At 40.7% G+C, this 20,882-nt stretch overlaps 2 protein-coding genes across 4 annotated transcripts; both read right to left on the minus strand.

Annotated features, from left to right (window-relative positions):
- Nucleotides 1-265: 265 nt before the first annotated feature.
- LOC109779733 (myricetin 3-O-rhamnoside 1,2-glucosyltransferase UGT709G2-like) lies at nucleotides 266-2,155 on the minus strand. Its single transcript, XM_040399748.3, has one exon. The coding sequence runs from the start codon at nucleotides 1,828-1,830 to the stop codon at nucleotides 427-429; it is 1,404 nt and encodes a 467-aa protein (XP_040255682.3). The 5' UTR covers nucleotides 1,831-2,155; the 3' UTR covers nucleotides 266-426.
- Nucleotides 2,156-15,035: 12,880 nt separating this feature from the next.
- LOC141041782 (F-box protein At3g07870-like) lies at nucleotides 15,036-19,302 on the minus strand. 3 transcript variants are annotated; one of them, XM_073509019.1, is made up of 7 exons: nucleotides 19,012-19,301; nucleotides 18,830-18,891; nucleotides 16,791-18,177; nucleotides 16,660-16,705; nucleotides 16,365-16,460; nucleotides 16,218-16,277; nucleotides 15,036-15,338 (listed from the first exon to the last, which is right to left on the minus strand). In XM_073509019.1, the coding sequence occupies exons 3-5, from the start codon at nucleotides 18,114-18,116 to the stop codon at nucleotides 16,435-16,437; spliced, it is 1,398 nt and encodes a 465-aa protein (XP_073365120.1). In that variant the 5' UTR covers nucleotides 18,117-18,177; nucleotides 18,830-18,891; nucleotides 19,012-19,301; the 3' UTR covers nucleotides 15,036-15,338; nucleotides 16,218-16,277; nucleotides 16,365-16,434. The 3 variants fall into 3 exon arrangements, with proteins under 3 accessions (XP_073365120.1, XP_073365118.1, XP_073365119.1); XM_073509017.1 differs by lacking the exons at nucleotides 15,036-15,338; nucleotides 16,218-16,277; nucleotides 16,365-16,460 and having other exon boundaries at nucleotides 16,518-16,705; nucleotides 19,012-19,302; XM_073509018.1 differs by lacking the exons at nucleotides 15,036-15,338; nucleotides 16,218-16,277; nucleotides 16,365-16,460 and having other exon boundaries at nucleotides 16,518-16,705; nucleotides 18,973-19,302.
- Between the last annotated feature and the right edge of the window lie 1,580 nt (nucleotides 19,303-20,882).

The raw sequence follows: 20,882 nt of genomic DNA on the forward strand, positions 1-20,882 counted from the left end.
AGGGATAGAACACAAGATAATACCGCACCTATACCTGACATAATTCTAACCAAATGTTATAATACAAATAGACAATTATAGTGATGCAAATCCCTATGCATGTTTAAGGGTGAGATTTTAGTGGGCTGCGCCGCTAGGTGCTCCTACACATTTTTCATTGGGTCCTTCCAAATTATGAACGGTTAATAGGCATAAATAAATATCATAAGATAAGCCTACCGCTTTCTTTCTTTTTTGACAGAGCAACATAAATGTTAAAGAAACATTTCTTTTACCAAAGATTGAAAGTTTTATTCCATTTTTTACCCTCAAGGATGACACTTTTGACATGGATTACCCCCAAAGTACAAGTTTGGTCACTTGTTATCCCAATTTTGAAATTATGACACATTTCATCCCCTTGGAAGCAACAATACTAATTTTCATTTAAGTAATTCTTGGCTCTGGACCAGACTTGACGCTGAGCTCTCTGATGAAACGGACGAGCCGCCCTAACTCGGATGACGATGAGCCCCCGTCGGCGATGTCCAGCCTCAACTGCTCCGCCATGGCTTGGGCCGCTGCCTTGATCTGGCCGGACACCATGGCCTCCCTCACCATCTTCTCCACGACAGCCCTGTCGCACACGTCCTTCATGTCCAGCCCCGTCCTCCACACGGCGCCCACGAGACGGCTGTTCATCTGTTGGTCGAGGAAGAAGGGCCAGCACACCATCGGCACGCCCTCGACGGCGCATTCCAGCGTGGAGTTCCAACCGGCGTGTGTCAGGAAGCAGCCCACCGCTCTGTGCCGCAGCACGTCCCGCTGAGGAGCCCACTCCACGATCTTGGCCTTGCCGGCTTGCGCTACCGCGACGGCTTCTCGAAGTAGCGCTGAGCTAGCCATCTGGACCATGCCCGGCCGGAGCACCAAGAGGAAGGCGTACCCGGTGGCTGCGAGGCCGGAGAGGAACTCGGTGAGCTGCTCGTACGAGATCACGGCGATGCTCCCCAGGCTCACGTATACGACGGACCGGTCGCCGTGGCCGTCTAACCACGCCATGCAACCGTCGTCCTCCCGCCACAGGCTCGCGCTTGCGGCGGCCCTTGAGCTGGCGTGGAGTGGACCTACCGCGAAGACGTCGCGTGTGTGCGACGCGATGTGGGCGAGCGCTGGCCGCTCCATGGACGCGGAGGTGTTGATTATCAACGCACGTGCCTTGCAGCTATGAGCGACGCCCTCGCCAATCTTGAGTATCATGGGATCTCCGCCGCCTGCTTGCTCAGTGGAGCAGAGTCCAGGACCACGAGGAAGATCTCGTCGCCGGAGGATGCCCTCCATCCCCAAAACGCCACACACTGGGTCGTCCGCAGGGAAGGGGTTCTCGCCGAGCTCGAAGACCTTGGGCATGGACATGAACGCCAGGGAGCTGCACGCGCTGAATGTGCAGAAGGCAAGCGCCGGGATGCCGAGATCCTCGGCGATGTCGGTGGCGAACGGCATGGTGCCATCGGCGATAACGCATGTCACCGGCGGCACATCGTCGGCGGGCGGAAGCAATGACAAGAGCAGGGCACGGTACGCGGCGCTGCCGGTCGTGCACATGGACTCCATCAGCTCCATGTAGTGGCGGGGGTGGTCGTCGGGGAGGCCATCGGGGATAGACAGCAAACGTAGGCGCGGCTGAGGCGCCCTCGCAATGCGGCAGAGGTTGTGCTCGGTGTGGAGGAAGGTGACGTGGACGCCGGCGTCGAGGAGGGCCGTGGCGAGGTGGAGCATGGGGTTGATGAGTCCCTGCCGTGGCCAAGGGAACACAAGGACGTGCACCGCCACCGTAGGCGCAGAGTCCATCACCGGCGATGTGCTTCGGCAAACGGCGGCTCGCTATGTGGAGATGGTTGGGAAGCGTACGTATGGATAGCAGGGACGCGTGCCTATATAGAGCAGATATACTAGCGCTTTGGCAAACACAACACACCTAACACGCGCAGCCTAACAAACCCCTGACAACTATACAAATATTAGGACGCTTTGCCTCACGCGTCCGATTGGCAATAAAAATACCTCCGGACTGAAGGAATCTCCGGCAGCATCCCGTTATTTTTCTGGAGGGATGCATCCCGTTACTTTGTACCATCTGCTGGAGCTTTGTGTGTGCAGTGTGTGAGATTCAAAAAAAAAAATCTGCTGGAGCTTTGTGTGTGCAGTGTGCTGGTTTGGGGAAATATTTCCATCCAACTGATCAGCGTGCATGTGGCCTAATTTTTCTAGAGAGAAGGCCTTGAGCCTGACTTTGGGACGCCAATACCTGCCGATCATCAGCTGGAGGCGCAGGCCGAGCAAACGATTCTACCGCTACTAGAAATGCGGGTGCAGCTATACCTTGCTTCTAGCGAGGCAACCTTCCGACTCGCTGGAATGCCTTGCAGTGACGCGAGCGTATGTTTTACATTTTTTATATTTATGTTTTTGTTTTATCCTTTCATTTTTTTACTTTCGTTTATACTTCCAAATATTTTAAATAAATATATTACAAAAAACATTTTACAAAGAACATTTCAAGAAAAAAAATGTTAACCAAACATTTGAAAAATATTAAATGTGCATAGAGAAAATGTTTCCCATGTACATAGAGAAAAGTTGATCATGTATGTAAAAAAAATTTAAACCAAACATTTAAAAAATATTCAATGTGTATAGAAAAATGTTGACAATGTATTAAAAAAAATCATTAAACTTGTATTTGCAAAATGTTAATCAAGCATTTGAAAAATGTTAAATGTGTATAGAAAAACGTTGACCGTGTATTAAATAATGTTAAACTTGTAACTGAAAAATAATAATCAAGCATTTAAAAAAATGTTAAATGTGTATATAAAACAAAGTTGACATTGTATTCAAAAACTGTTAAACTAGTATTTGGAAAATGTTAATCAAGAATATCAAAAAATCTTAAATGTGTATAAAAAATATTGACCATGTATTGAAATAAAATATAAATCTTGTATCTAAAAAATGTTAATCAAGGATTAGAAAACAAAAATGTAAAATGTGTATAGGAAAAATGTTGACCATGTATTCAAAAGATGTTAATCTGATATTTGAAAAATGTTAGTCAAACATTTTAAAAAGTTATATGTAGATACAAAAAATGTTGACCATGTATTCAATAAATATTAATCTTGTATTTGAAAAATATTAAAAATGTACTAGCAAAATGTATTAGTATATACCAAAAATGTGTATAGAAAAACAATGAAAACCCAAAAAAATAAACCAATGAAAAACGAGAAAAAAATGAAGAAAAAATCTAGTGAAAAACCAAAAATAAACAAAGAAGACTAAAGAAAAACAAGTGAAATAAAAATACTAGTAAAAGCAGATAACATAACCGAAGAAAAAACGATGAAAAACAAGAAAAAATACCTAGAAAACTAGTGGTAAACCAGCTCTTTCTCTTTATTTAACATGGTAGCGACCTAGTAATTCAACATGAAACGGATGGTGGCCCAATGGCTAGCAGTGCTACGCTACAACCGTGAGATCCCAATTTTCATTCTCGCGTGTCCCTTTTTCTCTATAGTCTATTTCTTATAGCATGACTGGGTTGGGCCGCAACTATATACCTTCATGTGAGACCGAAGGAAGACTTGCTATAAGCGAGATATAGAGCTAGTTTGGTTCACCTCCACGGCTTTGTGCCTAGCGTGAGCCTAAGTAGGTGGTATTTTTTTGCCTGGTGAGGCAGCTTGGAGCTAGTTTGTTTGGTTGGTTGCCTGGGGTGATGTCTTATCAGCTGGTGTCAGCATGGGGTTGGGGTCCCCTCTGCAGTGCACATGGTCTTTGGTCTCTTCTCTTAATTAGCAATTAAGTATCCCATGCTGCATTTTCTAACTCCCAGGCTTCCTGCCACGGACGCCTAGCCGTTGCCTGGCAGGCTAATGACGTTGGTTGGATGTCCAGGCCACGCAAGAACTCAACCATCCAGGATACGAACCAAACAATTTACAGACAGGTTCCAGGCTAGCTCCATGCCAGGCGTGACACTCCCAGAACGTGAACCAAACTAGCCCGTAGCCTCCAAACGAACTTTTTGGTTTGTTGTAAGAAATACAATAGACAATATTTTTGTCGGATAGGTTTTCGACGTCTCCAAGCTCAATCACCATTACCTTTGTATACAAAAATAAAAAAGCGTTAATTTTTTCATGATATAGGTAAAAATAAAACAGTATTAAAAATTTACCATCTTATACAAAACAACTTTGCCATGTTATAGAGCATTAAAATATTGTATCAATTTCAATAAAGACATATACAAATTTGCATGTTTTAATTCATGTGACTATAATTCTCTGGCAAATTCATACATTTGCCGTGAATATATAAATTCATATATTTTTCATGTAGACAAGTTTAAAAGAAATTCCATGTAGACACAGTTTATTTTTTTCCCCAAGTGATAAGTTTAAAAATTCATAGATTTTGCCATGTGACAAGTTTAAAAATTCATAGATCTTGCAAATTTATATATTCTTCGACAATATTACAAATTCTTGTGACAAAGAATTATTTGGCAAATTCATAGATTTGCCATGAATGTCTACATACAAATATTCTTTGGCAAAAAATATATATTCTTGGGAAAAACCTAGACTTGGCATGATTTAATGTACATTTGCCAAGCATGGCTATCAAAAAATTGGCATGGTACAACCATGGAATTTGCCATTTTTTGGAATTAAATTTATCATGGATGTAAAACTAGCCATGGTCCAGCAAAGTAATTTGCTATAGCTATGAAATTAAATTTGCCACGTGCGTAATACAAACCTGATCCTAGAAGCGAATGTGTGTGTAATGCCATATGCCAAAATTATGAATTTTCCATGCTATGTACAATAAAACTACCATGGTATAACTAATAAAATTTCCATATTATAAATTGTGAATTTTCCATGTCAATTGTCACATCTAGAATTGCCACGAGACAAGTTTCAATCCCAAAAAAGGCACTTACAAAAAAGCGATATGATACAAAAGAAATAAAAAGAAAATTGTTAAGTAGATTTAAACTTAACAAAAACAAATTTTGTTATGTGGCTCTTATTGACATGCCTTATACACCAATGTAAGCGAAGTTTTGCTATCTAAAATTGATATGTTTGGCCATGAGGATATTATGAAAATGCATAAAATTTCCCATGTGACAAGTTTAAAAAATTCATAAAATTGCCTTCTGAACATTTCTAAAAATTAACTTGCCATCTTTGGAAAACATAACATGATATGAATTTTCCATGTGACAAAGGAGAAAATTTGGCAATTTTTTACAAAAGGAACTTCTCTTCGAAAATAGTAAAAAGCACCTAATTTGCTATGTGACACTTACAAACATATCAAATATTTGCCATGTCTTATACATCAAATAATGCAATTTTTTTATCTAGATAAGTCCAATAAATTGGCCATGGTCTAAAGGCGAAAAAAGTTGTAAAAGGCACGAAAATTGCCAAAAAAAAGTCTAATTAAAAAATTCCATGATCTAATTAATCAAATTGCCATTGTGTAATTGAAAAAATATCATTGTCTAATTAATAAAATCAGCATGATGTAAAAAACAAAATTGCCATGGTCTAACTGAATAAATTGCCATGTTCTAAATAATGAAATTGCCATGCTACATACAAAAAGTTATCATGGTCAAAATAATTAAATTACCATGGTACCTTCAATAGAACTGTTGGAAATATGCCCTAGAGGCAATAATAAATTGGTTATTATTATATTTCCTTGTTCACGATAATCGTTTATTATCCATGCTAGAATTGTATTGATAGGAAACTCAGATACATGTGTGGATACATAGACAACACCATGTCCCTAGTAAGCCTCTAGTTGACTAGCTCGTTGATCAATAGATGGTTACGGTTTCCTGACCATGGACATTGGATGTCGTTGATAACGGGATCACATCATTGGGAGAATGATGTGATGGACAAGACCCAATCCTAAGCCTAGCACAAGATCGTGTAGTTCGTTTGCTCAGAGCTTTTCTAATGTCAAGTATCATTTCCTTAGACCATGAGATTGTGCAACTCCCGGATACCGTAGGAATGCTTTGGGTGTACCAAACGTCACAACGTAACTGGGTGGCTATAAAGGTGCACTACAGGTATCTCCGAAAGTGTCTGTTGGGTTGGCACGAATCGAGACTGGGATTTGTCACTCCGTGTAAACGGAGAGGTATCTCTGGGCCCACTCGGTAGGACATCATCATAATGTGCACAATGTGACCAAGGATTTGATCACGGGATGATGTGAGTTACGGAACGAGTAAAGAGACTTGCCGGTAACGAGATTGAACAAGGTATAGGGATACCGACGATCGAATCTCGGGCAAGTAACATATCGATAGACAAAGGGAATTGCATACGGGATTGATTGAATCCCCGACATCGTGGTTCATCCGATGAGATCATCGTGGAACATGTGGGAGCCAACATGGGTATCCAGATCCCGCTGTTGGTTATTGACCGGAGAACGTCTCGGTCATGTCTGCATGGTTCCCGAACTCGTAGGGTCTACACACTTAAGGTTCGATGACGCTAGGGTTATAGGGAAAGTATGTACGTGGTTACCGAATGTTGTTCGAAGTCCCGGATGAGATCCCGGACGTCACGAGGAGTTCCGAAATGGTCCGGAGGTAAAGATTTATATATGGGAAGTCCTGTTTTGGTCACCGGAAAAGTTTCGGGTGATATCGGTAATGTACCGGGACCACCGGGAGGGACCCGGGGGTCCATCAAGTGGGGCCACCAGCCCCAGAAGGCTGCGTGGGCCAAGTGTGGGAGGGGACCAGCCCCAGGTGGGCTGGTGCGCCCTCCCACCAAGGCCCAAGGCGCATGGGAGAGTGGGAGGGGGCAAACCCTAGGTCCAGATGGGCCTTAAGGCCCACCCCTAGTGGCGCCCCCCCTCTCCTCCCCTTGGCTGCCCCCCTAGATGGGATCTAGGGCTGGCCGCCACCCCTTGGGGTGGGAAACCCTAGAGGGGGCGCACCCCCTTCCCCCCTATATATAGTTGAGGTTTGGGGCTGCCCAAGACATGAGAACGTCTCTCTTTTGGCGCAGCCCTACCCCTCTCCCTCCTCCTCCTCTCCCGCGGTGCTTGGCGAAGCCCTGCGGGATTGCCACGCTCCTCCATCACCATCACGCCGTCGTGCTACTGCTGGATGGAGTCTTCCCCAACCTCTCCCTCTCTCCTTGCTGGATCAAGGCGTGGGAGACGTCACCGGGCTGCACGTGTGTTGAACGCGGAGGCACCGTTCTTCGGTGCTCAGATCGGAATCAACCGCGATCTGAATCGCTACGAGTACGACTCCCTCATCCGCGTTCTTGCAACGCTTCCGCATCGCGATCTACAATGGTATGTAGATGCACTCCCCTTCCCCTCGTTGCTAGATTACTCCATAGATTGATCTTGGTGATGCGTAGAAAATTTTGAATTTCTGCTACGTTCTCCAACAAGAACTACCATGGTGTAATTGAAAAAAAAATCCATGGGCTAAATAATGAAATTGCCATGCCATTTAAAATAAAATTATCATGATCTAGGTAATAAATTGTGCCATGATCTTATATAAAGCTGCCATGCACTATACATAGAAGGTGCCATAAAACATTAGAGAATTTATTTTTTATGAACTTACCTATATCCCCATGGCAAGTGTATATATATACATCATCGCAAAAAAATACACACAAATCATGGGGAAAATAAAAAGGAAAGGAAAACTACACACAATGGCCATGCTTTTATCATCGCTGAATTTAAGTTGTGGCAAAAAAAGGATCATGGCAAAATGTGGATAAAATACTACTTGAATCACGGATATTGTGTGTGTGTGTGTGTGTGTGTGTGTGTGTGTGTGTGTGTGTGTGAAGGCAATATGTATGACTTAAAATGCATTGAAACTGTTGTTTGCATTGTTGATTTGAGGAAAAGATTTATTATTGGCAAAAAACGTGCTAAACTGACATGGTTAGGATTGACAAAAAATAGCAAGATAAAATACGATGCAATGTTCAATTTATTTGTTGTGGCTAGGATTGAATATATATTGGCGTCCCTAGCAGACGATCGCCAGGTATTGGCGTCCTAAAAGTCAGGCTCAAGGCCTTCTCTCTAGAAAAATTAGGCCACATGCACGCCAATCAGTTGGATGGAAATATTTCCCCAAACCAGCACCCACAAAGCTCCAGCAGATGGTACAAAGTAGCAGGATGCTGCCGGAGATTCCTTCAGTCCGGAGGTATATATATAAGAGTTGCCATGTGAGCATAAAATGGATTTTTTTTCAAAATTTCCATGTTTTGGAAAAAGAGTTTTTTTAATTGCCATGTGACATAAGTAACAAATTTTAGAATTTACCGTGAGCATTTGTCATGGTGTGTTTTCCTCATGGCAAAAAATATAGAAAAATGCCAGGGGACAAAACATTGTTGTGCTAATAGTCATGAATTTATCAAGTATGCGTAAGACCACAAAAATCCACATTGACAAAACGTTACGCTAATAAAACATACAGAAATGCCACATGCTACTAAACCAGTACTGATAAAATTGCCATGGATTATTTTTAGCATGAACAAGTACTAAGGTGAAACTCACAACTAAGGGTGGGCACTGAAAATTGCATATATACTTAGACTTCACTCAAAAAGATGGGATCATGCATCCAAGGTAAATCTGACCTGCTAAACCGACAAAGGAAGTTGATCGATGGTACCGCTCAATTAGTTCCGTGCCACCGTCGATGGAGTGCGCCACTGTGTACAGCTTGACGCATTAAAGTGTGCGGTTGGTTGCCAGTTGCAAAAGCATCTCACGCGCTTCGATGAGCCATAATAAACCTCAAGTATAAAGTTTTGACCGAGAACTTGCCAAAAGCCGTATGAGGCCATGATATCATGTCCCACATTCTCAAAAGAGGCGGGAAAAGGGTAGAGTGTTTGCTAGTCCAGTAGCTCTTCAGGGGACGGAGACCAACATGTAACACTCTGGGATCATCACTATGCAGATCTACCAATTCCGCTAGCCTCCACATAATGACGATACTAAGGCGCTAAAGCTTCACACAATAAACACGTCGAGATGTATCCGCCTTGTGGAACAATAGTCGGTATCACAACATAGAAAACGAAATAGTATGCAACAACAACATATACATATACAACTCATACAATGAGTGAATACAACAACTGTCTTTTGACCAAGATAGAACTTATACAACAGAAGTGAATTACACCTTAGACAGGTAAAGAGTGCAAATGCTTTAAGCAGGCTCAAATGAAAGCAAAGGCGCCATTATCCCTGCCAAGACTGTTGTTTGTGGGATAACCAGCTAACGTCTCCATCATCAAACCTCCTTCCTGAATCATTGTCAGCTAGATTGGCGGCAATCCAAGGAAAAGTGTAAATTAAGCAAGGTGAGTACACAGCCGTACTCGCAAGACTCGCGAGGACCTACACTACTATATGCATACTTTTCAAAAGGAACTGGTAATGTGGTTTGTGGAACAAGCACCTCTGCGTTCTACGGAGACATGCTACAACTTCTTTGTATTAGAGATAAGATGGGAGAGTGCATAAAAGTAGAAAGAATCATGCATCATCTACTCTATTCACCTACTAAAAGTGCAACTAATCCCTGGGTGGTTTTGGTAATTCATAACAACATATAGCTCATTGAACTAATATCCATTCAAGATTAATGTTTCAGAAAGTTCAATGATTGGCATGGCATGTACTAGAGATGTGGACACCTTAAAATGCTAAGGACACATATTGGCAAAAGCTCAAGACTCTACATTTTCATTTTAGTGATCCAAGATCACATTGAGTCCATATATAGGAAAATCCAATACTATTAAAAGGGGATGAGGTGTTTCTTAATGGCTTGCTTGCTCAAAATGCTTAATGATATGCTCCAAAGCCCTCAACCACTTTCTCATTTCCACATATGTCCTAAACCTAAAGTCAAACTCAACCCCACCGATTTGATCTATCCAGCGCCACCGAGTTCACTTGACATAGCCATAGCCAGAAACTCTAATCAGTTCAGTCTCACCGATAGGGATCTTGGTCTCACCGAGATGGGATTGCAAACTCTCTGTTTCCCTTCGTAACGTTTCGTTCTAACCGAGATGAGCGATCGATCCCACCGAGTTGGCAATGCAAACTCTCTGTTTCCTTTTCGTAACGTTTCGGCCTAATCGAAATGAGCGATCGGTCCCACCGAGTTTGCCAGACCAACTCTCTGTTTTCTTATTACCAAAATCGGTCTCACCGAGTTTGTGTAATCAGTCAAACCGAGATCAAGTTTTGCCCTAATCCTAGCACATCGGTCTCACCGAGTTGACCATGTCGGTCCCACCGAAAATCCTAACATTCACATTTTGAACCAAGTCGGTCTCACCGAGTTTCAATATTCGGTCCCACCGAGTTTTGTAAATTGTGTGTAATGGTTAGATTTTGTGTGGAGGCTATATATACCCCTCCACCCATTCTCCATTCGGAGAGAGAGCCATCAGAACGTGCCTACACTTCCACTACTCATTTTTTGAGAGTGAACCACCTACTCATGTGTTGAGACTAAGACATTCCAATCCAACCACAAGAATCTTGATCTCTAGCCTTCCCCAACTTGCTTTCCACTCAGATCATCTTTCCACCATATCCAAATCTGTGAGAGAGAGTTGTGTGTTGGGGAGAGTATCATTTAAAGCAGAAGAGCAAGGAGTTCATCATCAACACACCATCCATTACCTTTTGGAGAGTGGTGTCTCCTAGATTGGTTAGGTGTCACTTGGCAGCCTCCATCAAGATTGTGGAATTGAACCAAGGAGTTTGTAAGGGCAAGGAGATCGCCTACTTCGTGAAGATATACCCTAGTGAGGCAAGTCCTTCGTGGGCGACGGCCATGGTGGGATAGATAAGGTTGCTTCTTCGCGGACCCTTCATGGGTGGAGCCCTCCGTGGACTCGCGCAACCATTACCGTTTGTGGGTTGAAGTCTCCACCAACGTGGCCGGTCCATCAGCTTTCAGGTACCGGTTTTGGGAACCTTCTAGAGGTTTCCCAGCCAGTTTTAACGATTTTGGGAACCCTCCAGAAGGTTCCTGAACCGTTTTCTCTATTTCTCCTTTTTATTTCCATTTTCAATTTTATTTGTTCTGCTTTTTTATTTGTTCTGTCTTCTTTTCCTTTTTTTTTGTTTCCTTTTTCTTTTCTATTTCCATTTCAAGTTAATTTATTTTCTTAACAAATTTCCGCAATTTAAACTGTTTGTATTTCTTAAAATTTGTTCATTTTTTCAGATTTTGTTTGTCTTCTCAAATTTTGTGCAGAAATTCCACAAATATTTTAGTATTTTAAAATTTGTTCACTTCATTTCCAAAAATGTGCATAAATCCATAACAGTTTAAATTTTCTGAAAATGTTTGAATTTCTTAATTTTGTTCAAAATTCAGAAAATGTTCCTGTTTTCAAACATTGTTCACAAATTCAGAAAATGTCTGCGTTTCCAAAATTTGTTCGTAAATTCAGAAAATGTTATCGAAAATTTCATAAAGTGTTCGCATTTTTAGAAAAATGTTCCGGTTGACAAAATTTATTCACAAATTCAAAATTTCCGCGTTTTTGTAATTTGTTCACAAATTGAAAAAATGTTTGCGAGAATTACATAAAATCTACGTGATTTCAAAAAATTATTATTAATTTCAGAAAATGTCAGCATTTTCTCAATTTTGTTCCTGTTTTTAGAAAATGTTCGCATTTTGAAAAAGTTGTTCGTAATTTTGAAAAATGTTCTCGCTTTCAATTTTGTTCCTTCTTTTACAATAAATGTTTCAAATTCTAAGAAAAAATGTTCGAGTCTTTAAAGGTTCATTAGAAAATTTTGAAAATGTTCGGCTTTCTAAATATATTTACTTTTGTGAAAGGTAAACCACGTTTGAAATTTCAAAAAACTTCATTTTCTTTTGCCGCGTGTAGTTTATATTAACTGAGCTAGCATTTTTAGACAAGCTAGTAGTTGAACATAGTGGCTAGCGACGTGGTTCACTCAGTTTAGGTCGTGTGTTCAATTCCCCACTCGCACATTCTTGAGAATATTTTGCGGGCTGTTCTTTAAATTTTGGCGTAGCCTCAGTTTTTTTAATCACATTGCTACTTTTTTAGTAGAGTTAACTAGTCTTGCTAAGCACGCTCTAGGAGATTATAGTAACATCAAGACAATTTAAGAGATGCTCCTTCATCTTCAAAGACATGGCACCAATATTGAGGCACATAGTTTCACTAAGCACACTCTAGGGCTTTCGGTTGGACGCCATGTGTGTCAGAGGTATTTGTAGATGGACCAGCTATACACAACCACAGAGGCAGGCAATGGTATGATAGGTGCGGACAAGTACTGGCCTAGACAAGACTTTTGGAGGGCAAGTAAATGAACAAGGACCTTTTCCAGCGCGAGTAAATGGAAGAGTTGTTGCACGTTATCAAATGGTCTGTATTTTACCCTGATCACTGTCTTGTAAAACAAATTTAACCACCATTTCTCATACAAAAACACTATTTTGTAAAGGCAGCCTGCGCAAATGAACACAAAGTTCTTTTTATTCCTCAGCCCTCTTTTGTTCGTATTTGTGCTTAAGATTTTACGAAGCTTGTACAAAAATTACACAATTGCTCTCTTACCATCGGCGAAAATAACTACATATTCTATTGTACACAGTACACATGACACACTTGAGCAGTCCAACTACCGCGTTAACTGATTTTACCCGTAGATAATTGATCGACTGGGTCGTCCAAGCGTGCGATATATTTACTCGTGGTCCACTAGCCAGAATAATAAACTAGCCACCCACACACTGTAAAATTAGTCGCGGGTAGCTGCATGCTCGAGTGACCGGTCGCGTATCAGCCGGGACGTGCACCTCCTCGCCGCGCCCAAGAAACTGGGCTGATGGCCGGAGCCGCGCGCACCGTGAGTGGCCGTGGTCGTTGCCGACGGAGCAGCAGACGCGGCGGGTAGGTTGCCAAGGTTGGGTCGGCGCCAGTCGTCGCGTCTCGATGTTGACGGCCGCGCGTCCGCGTCGCCGCACCGCTGTGTAGCCATCCAGCTCGGACGCAATGTGCTGGGCGTGGCCGCCGAACGGAGGGCAGAGCAAGGGCTCCGTCAACGCGCGCGCGTGGTGGCTGTGTAGACTAGACTATTGGTCCACGCCATAGTTGGGCCGTGGTGTGGGGTGGGGAGCTGCACATCGTCCTGGATTACGCATGAGATGCGCTGCCAATCTCGTTGCGGTGGTGGGAGAAAGGAGGATGTAACAAAAGAAGTTCACATATCAGTCGGAATATTCGTTAGTACCGAGCTAGAAAAAATGATGGATACCACTGGTCCTAGGGTTCTTTGTAGTGTACATTTCCCACATCACAGGAACACTCATGAATTCAAACACGAAGGGTAGCATATCATCTTCCCACCTCATTCACAAGAGACAAAAATATTAGCCCTAATAGAGCATGCGAGCGACATGCAGATTCCGTGAGCAGAAGAGGAGGTAGAGGGGGTTATAACAGGAGTGGTCACCACACTAACTCCATCATAAGCGTGATGCTCTTGCTTGCGTTGTCTCACCATGGCCGCGGTTTATCTTCGGTAGCAAGGAAGGAACGAAGAAAATATGGTGGAAGAAAATATGGCCCAATGGTGGCATGATTAATGGGCTAATCTTTCAAATTAAGATTGGAGTTTCCGTTTTAGCATATTCGGATTTTTTTGGGCGGGAAACTGTCAATCTATTTATCTTCAATCATGGCAGTACAATGAATACCAAAAATAATAATAATTACATCCAGATTTATAGACCACCTAACGACGACTACACGCACTGAAGCGAGTCGAAGGCGCGCCGCCGTCATCGCCCCTCCCTTGCTGGAGCCGGGCACAACTTGTTGTAGTAGACAGTCCGGAAGTCGTCGTGCTAAGGTCCCATAGGACCAACGCCCCAGAACAGTAACCGCCGCCGATGAAGAGAAGTTTAGATCGGAAGGATCCAACCTGAAGACAGATGAACAAAGACGAACAAAGACCGGATCCAAGCGGATCCACCAAAGACAACCACCGACCAAATCCCGCGAGATCCGGCGGAGACACACCTCCACATGCCCTCCGACGATGCCAGACACACCATTGGGACAGGGGCTAGGCGGGGAGAACATTATTCCATCTTCAAGAAGCCGCCGCCGCCTAGTCTTTTTGAATAAAACACAAACCCTAACAAAACTTGAAGAATCACCTAAAAGCAGAGCCCTCCTGCCGGCAAAGGCCGGGATCCACCGCGCACCCATGACCCTAAGGCCACATGAGACGTGGAGATCGGCGCCGCCGCCAACGGGAGGCAGAAACCCTAGCCCCTTTTCTTGGAGGGGAGACAAAGGTAGGAGAGACGTACGTATGTATATTGGGATTACTCCTCTAAAAGAAGAGGAATTGTTGTTTGTTTCGCAGGGAGATTTATATGGTTTGGAAAACATTGTTGTTTGATATAAAACAAATGTGGTAAACTGTTCCATTACAGAGTGTAGATGGAGATTATCAAATCACCTGTTATGAAAAATGAGCTAAACATTCCTAAAGAATTAATATAAAGATTTGGTTGAACAACAACATGAGCGAGCTAATAAGAATGTCACGCTAAACTCTCAAGTCTTGGTATTGTTACCACCATTGTGATTTCGTGTAGAAATTCGCCTTGTTCGTGCATTTGTCCGAGCCTACATACTACAATAGTTAGTCCAAACTTCATACGCTTTTAACCAGGTTGATTCTACTTTTTCTCTATCCATGCACTAAGGAATGTTTACCTTTTTGAAGAAAATGTTTACTTCCAACCATGGATAAAATACACAAGGGTTTGCAACTTTTGCAGAATTTCTATCCATGTTCATAGTGGCTAGAGTTAGTTCGGATGAAAGGTCGGCACAACTTCATCACCATGCAAATTTTTAATGTCTTTAATCAACCAATATGGTAATCGGTTCACACACACTAAACATGTGTGATAAATATCATAAATTGTAAAGAAAGAGACATAACACATAGAAGGTAATGCGGATATGTTTGTTTTACATGTGAAAGAGATAAATTAGGGTAAAGTAGCAAGAGTTTCAATCTGAACAACTATCTCATCAAGCTAAAAAGACGGTCATGATATGCTCTCAAGACTCAACTGTATCCTTGTCGTCACTGTGATTCTGGTATGAAATAGCATCATTTGAACTCGAAGGACCCACCTAAAACATGAGTAAAGATCAAAACCTTTTCCCATTAGGAATAAAAGTAATGAATAAATCCAAACAATTTCCTTTTTCTGAGAAAAAGAAGGCACACAACTAGGATGAATTCAACATGTCAAACTAACAAAAGAAGAGCAAATGTAAATTTTCAGATGAATGGTATCACTGACGTTTACAATCGATTCAGGTTTCCTTCTTTTAATATTCTTTGTTACGTAATACTATTTATGTTGCTTTATCTCATGTTTATATGTGTATAATATTGAGAAAATTGCATGAAAGCAACCCAACCTACTTGTAGTTCCATGCTCAACTAGTGCAGCTATACTGAACCGTTCATCTTTCACAAAGCAAACCAACAATGTATAAGCAAGAAGTGAAGAAAGAACATGTTATTATTTAGTGATGAAATGCTAAACTAAGTAGCAATACCTATATTAGTGTAAGTTCTTAATTCACCCTATGAAAGTGTGAAGCTATAAATTAATATAAGAATCATGACATGTAGTGTTTTGCAACAATGCTATATTTAAAGTATTTACAATATTAAGTAGCTATTTCTCGTACGATGTTAAATAACTTGACTATTAACAACCTCAATAACAACACAACAAACTCAATATCTAGGCAACTTGCACATGTAGCATAAATAAAATAAGTACACACATGGGTGCATTTTTTGGTGAAACATAGTTTTACTTCAACAGAAGTAATTTATCTGTATAAATGAATTAGAAATAATTATTTTGTGTACATTTCAAGATAATATTATTTGCTTAAATGACTAATAGACTAGATTAGGAAAGTGGTAACAAGCACAAGGAAGCTAAATTGGAAATGAATAATAATAAAAGTTTGATCAAATGTAAAAATTACCTTATATTGTGTAGCAATCTCCGTCATACGAACGATCCACCCAATTTCCTTATTCATAGCCTATAGAAAAGTTAACTTTACTAATTTTCCATATAGGAACAATCATAACTAATTTGTCCAATAAAAGTAAACACACTATATATATACCTTGCAAATATCTCCATACTTCCTCATACGAGCAAGTAACTTTTCTCTGTCCCGCTTTTCCCCCACCAAATTAAGTCGTTGGGAGGATCTTGGATACTGAAGTGCCAAGAGATATGTTAAGTAACTAGTTAAACTATTTTCTTTGCTCTTAAGATGGTTATGTATTGTTCAAACTAAAATGTGAAAAATGTATGTTAACTTCTATTTACGTAAAGAATTATCTTATTTGGAAAGACTGGAACGATTTGATCAATTTGCAGGCCTATTTGTTGTCGAATCACGTCATTTGATATACCTTCCAGATGATGTTTGAGTTGTATGCCAGATCGTTGTGAAAAGACCTATCAAATGGCAACTCAACAATTTTGTTAGATTTCCCAACATAATAAATTTTTATTAAGGTAAATTTCAATTAAGACAACATACAGTTATATCATACTCCTTTTGATGAATGTGGCTCCACATCTCTTCTAGCTGAGAGAGCTCGTCCTCGCAAGGCTTCCACTTCTTAAATTTCCAAACTTCCCTCTTTTTTGGCTTACGCACAATGCCGCCTTTTTTGTATACATCTAAGCGTACAAGTGACTCCACATATATGTAGGATTGCATATTGTCCGGCTTGCGAGGGCTAAAATCTAAAACTGGGCTAAAGCCTGACAACCTCGTCATGTTTAATATCATAGGCTCGATATTCCCTTCATTCCCATGCAAATCATGAGAAAATAGCCTACTATCATTTCTTTGCATCAATAACTTATCCCCATAAGACAAATTTGGACCCGCGATGTAACCTGCTGTATGAATATTGTACTTCTGGCTCCAACTTTGCTCAACCTTGTTGTCAAGTGTCCAGATCTGCAACTTACCATAAATAACTTTGTGCCAGGTTTGAGCAGTTGCTATACATATTTTCCCATCTATCTCTCTGATCCAGTACCTACGGGGACCACCATAAACACTATTTTCAAGTACTGATGTTGGCAGTTCTATCCGTGCAAAAGCTTCTTCACCGAGATCAAAGCACATAACAACATGCTTCCAGTTAGTTGCCATATCATTAGTTAACCAATACATTGTTCCACCAACATTGATTAGTCCAGAGTTTTTGACGCAACTCAAGCTTAAGGCTTCTGGGGTTCTGATGTCTTTCCATTTCTCATCACCAAGCCTATAAACTTGAATGATGGTGAATTTGTCTCCATTCTTGGGGCGGCCCTCAACATAGTCACCCAAGTGTGTAATTTTGTATTCTCTTGTCAAAGGGTGAAACCCAAAACTGTAGAACAAGAATTGGTCGCCACTCAAATTCTTTATAGGTTTCTCAAGATGCAGACATTCGCCAGTTGCAAGGTTAGCTATCTTGATTGTCAATGTCTTTGTGTATAAGCAAATAATCCCATTACAGGAACCACAGAGTAAATCATCAGGGTCAATGGTTAGCACTGCATATGTTGATTGTGACCAAGCTTTATCAATTAGAATAGCATCACTCGGGTAATGTTTTCCTGCAACATAATCTTGTTGGAAGAATATGAGGGAATAATGGGATGCATGCTTCAGGTGTGATGTGACAAAATTGGGATCCCGGATCAAGTTTTTCCAGCGCGTACAAACACCAATACACACCAATAAAGTGCTCACCGGAAGCCGAAAAAATATCCGCTCAATGAGCTCTCTCGGGAGACGGTTTATGGAATATTCCTCATTTCTTTCCTTCTTTGAACCAGCTTCCCCGGAATCCATAATAAGCATACTATAGCCCAATGAGACAATCTAACCGTAGAAATATTGCACAAGCATCCGTTGAGACAGTCTAACCACAGAAATATTGCACAAGCACACATTTTAGTAAAATGATGATGTGCACCCCTATATATTAGAACTAAAATAACTTGTGGTAAAAAATAAGAATCGGTTCTGAAATTTTGGCCGAAGATCATGACACTCCTACATCCAAGATCATGCTATTAGTTAATGAAATTATAAACAACCTAGCGTGACCTATATTAGTGTAAATTCTTAATTCACCATATTCAAGGGTGAAGCTATAAGTTAATATAGGAATCAAGACATTTAGTGTTTTACAACAATGCTAAGTTCAAAATATTTATGTATAACCTTGATGAAGTTTTTATTTCTCTTCCAATGTTAAATACCTGGACTGATAACTACGTAAGTAATTGACAACACAACAAAATCAATACCTAGGCAACATACACTTGTATGCAAATAACATAAGTATACACATGACCACAAATTAAAATATTGGGTGAAACATAGTTTTGTCGTAATGGAAGTCAGTTACCCATACAAATGAATAAAACATAATTAATTTGATTAAGTTTCAAAAAACATAATTAATTTGATTACATTTCAAGATAATTATTTAATCAATTGGATGAGATACTAGATTAGGCAAGTGTTAACAAGAACAAGCAAGCTAAAGTGGAAAGGAATAAAATTACCAGATCTTGTAGAGCAATCATCGTCATACTAAAGATCATCCCAATTGCTCCATATATATAGCCTGTAGGCAGGTTAAGTTTACTAATTAGACATCTAGAAAAAACTCTAAATTATCTAGTTAGCAAATATAAACACAATATACCTCGCAAATATCTGCATCTTTCTTTGTATGAGAAGTTACCTTTTCTCTATCCCTCTTCCGCGCCACCAAATTAAGTCGCCAGAGATTATCTTGGATGCTAGAGTGTCAAGACTTATGTCGCCAAGGTACGGGTGGTTGCTTCGGGTATCTCTACCCAAGATGTGTAAGTCAGAAAAGGCACTCCGACAACAAGCCACAATTCGGTACTCAGAGAAGCAGCGTGAAGCAAGACTGTAGATCTTCGCTAATGGATGGCACGAATAGGCGATCTAGGAAACATGTGGAGCAGAGGTAGGGGTAAGAATGTGGTTCTCGTGGGCTCACGAGGGGGGGGGGGCTGTGGACGCGTGATGCAGCACTAGATTTGGGGGCGAGGAGGCGGCGGCGGCTAGGTCGGAAGGGGTGCGGGAGTGATCGATATATATATATATATATATATATATATATATATATATATATATATATATATATATATATATATATATATATATATATATATATATATATGACTACGCTAGGGTTTTTTGTGGGCCTTCGGGCCAATCGGCTGGGGCGGCTAGCAATTTTGGGTCTATTTGGGTCGTAGCCCAAGCCCACACTACCTCAGATTTGGAATCTACTAGAGTACTAGCGTCTATTTGGATGGGCGCCAATTATTTGGTCTGCCGAGGCCCATGTGCTTTTCTAATTCATTTCATGCCCACAGTTTAGGTGAGAGGCTTGTGTCCGAATCCTAAGCAAAGTTTTATTTGAGAGCCTTTATAATTTAGTGATTCTTTCTTCTTATTCTTAAATGTTTAATATACCACCATCATAATATTTTCTGTTATTCAATATGCATTGGTGCTAAAAACATGGTCGGTTTCAGAGCTACCAATTCTTCCACACACACACACACGCACATGGATTAGGAGAATTATAGTCATGGGTTATAGATTATAGAAGCAATGCATGTTTATTTCAGTAGTATTCATATATGGGTGTTGTGCTTATGTTTAAAGATTCATACTTCGACTTTAAGCATCAGGTAGATGATCTGACTCATTCTTACTAAAAGGTACACAAAATATACCATGTTGTGCGCAGATCTTCTCTCAATGTTTAACAATTATATTCTTATAAGTAGCATTCTATTATGGAAATACTTGTTGTTAATTGTTATCCGCTCATATGTAGATCTTTGAGAGGTTAGTTTACACCATCATGCACCATGTGCTATATTTAATAACGAATTTTATACTACTTTTAAGGTGACCATGCTAAAAGAATAATAGCTTATTATAGCATTTCTAAATTATGCTAATGTTGTTACCCCTTTGACAAGCTAAATATACCCACACACAAAAACTCGATGTAGATGTGTTATGGCCATGAAAGGAAATAACTATTAACTAACCTATCTTTATCCTCCATATCATCTAGCTTCTATTTGGTCAATCCCTTATCTCTACAACCTCTAAGCTCAATGGGTACTTGTGGCTGCTTCTTTTTTTATGGTGGTGTTCCCGCCTACCGATGAGTGATAACCTCTCACCCATTGAACTGCCGAAATTGAAAAGCAACATTTGTACATGCAAACGTCACATACACCATCCAAGAGTCACACATATACAAGGCTAAATAGACCATCATCAATGGTAAAAAAAGTCCGATAAGGTAAAAACAGCACAACAAGGCATGTGTCTGTGTCTGGTATATCTGTACGTGTGATGTGTAAGCTTACTATTTTTATTTAAGATAGTTACAAGATCAAATTATATAGAAGTCCTTATTCCACTTTACAAATGGCATGTGCATATATGGTGAGAAGATAAAAACCTACACACAGCGGGTGTTTGCCATACAGTGCCAAAAAGGCTTTCACCCGCTTTATAGATAAAGCATAACCATCGCACGATACAAAGTCCGGA

The sequence above is a fragment of the Aegilops tauschii genome, chromosome 2 (assembly GCF_002575655.3).
Source record: "Aegilops tauschii subsp. strangulata cultivar AL8/78 chromosome 2, Aet v6.0, whole genome shotgun sequence".
Taxonomy (NCBI): Eukaryota; Viridiplantae; Streptophyta; class Magnoliopsida; order Poales; family Poaceae; genus Aegilops; species Aegilops tauschii.

Bases quoted from the DNA above. Each gene is read 5' to 3' on its own strand.
- LOC141041782 (XM_073509017.1), bottom strand. From the start codon at position 18,116: ATGCTTATTATGGATTCCGGGGAAGCTGGTTCAAAGAAGGAAAGAAAT. The intron at 16,706-16,790 runs GTATGTTGTCTT...GCCATTTGATAG, and splicing joins AAAAGGAGTATGATATAACT to GTCTTTTCACAACGATCTGG.
- LOC109779733 (XM_040399748.3), bottom strand. From the start codon at position 1,830: ATGGACTCTGCGCCTACGGTGGCGGTGCACGTCCTTGTGTTCCCTTGG.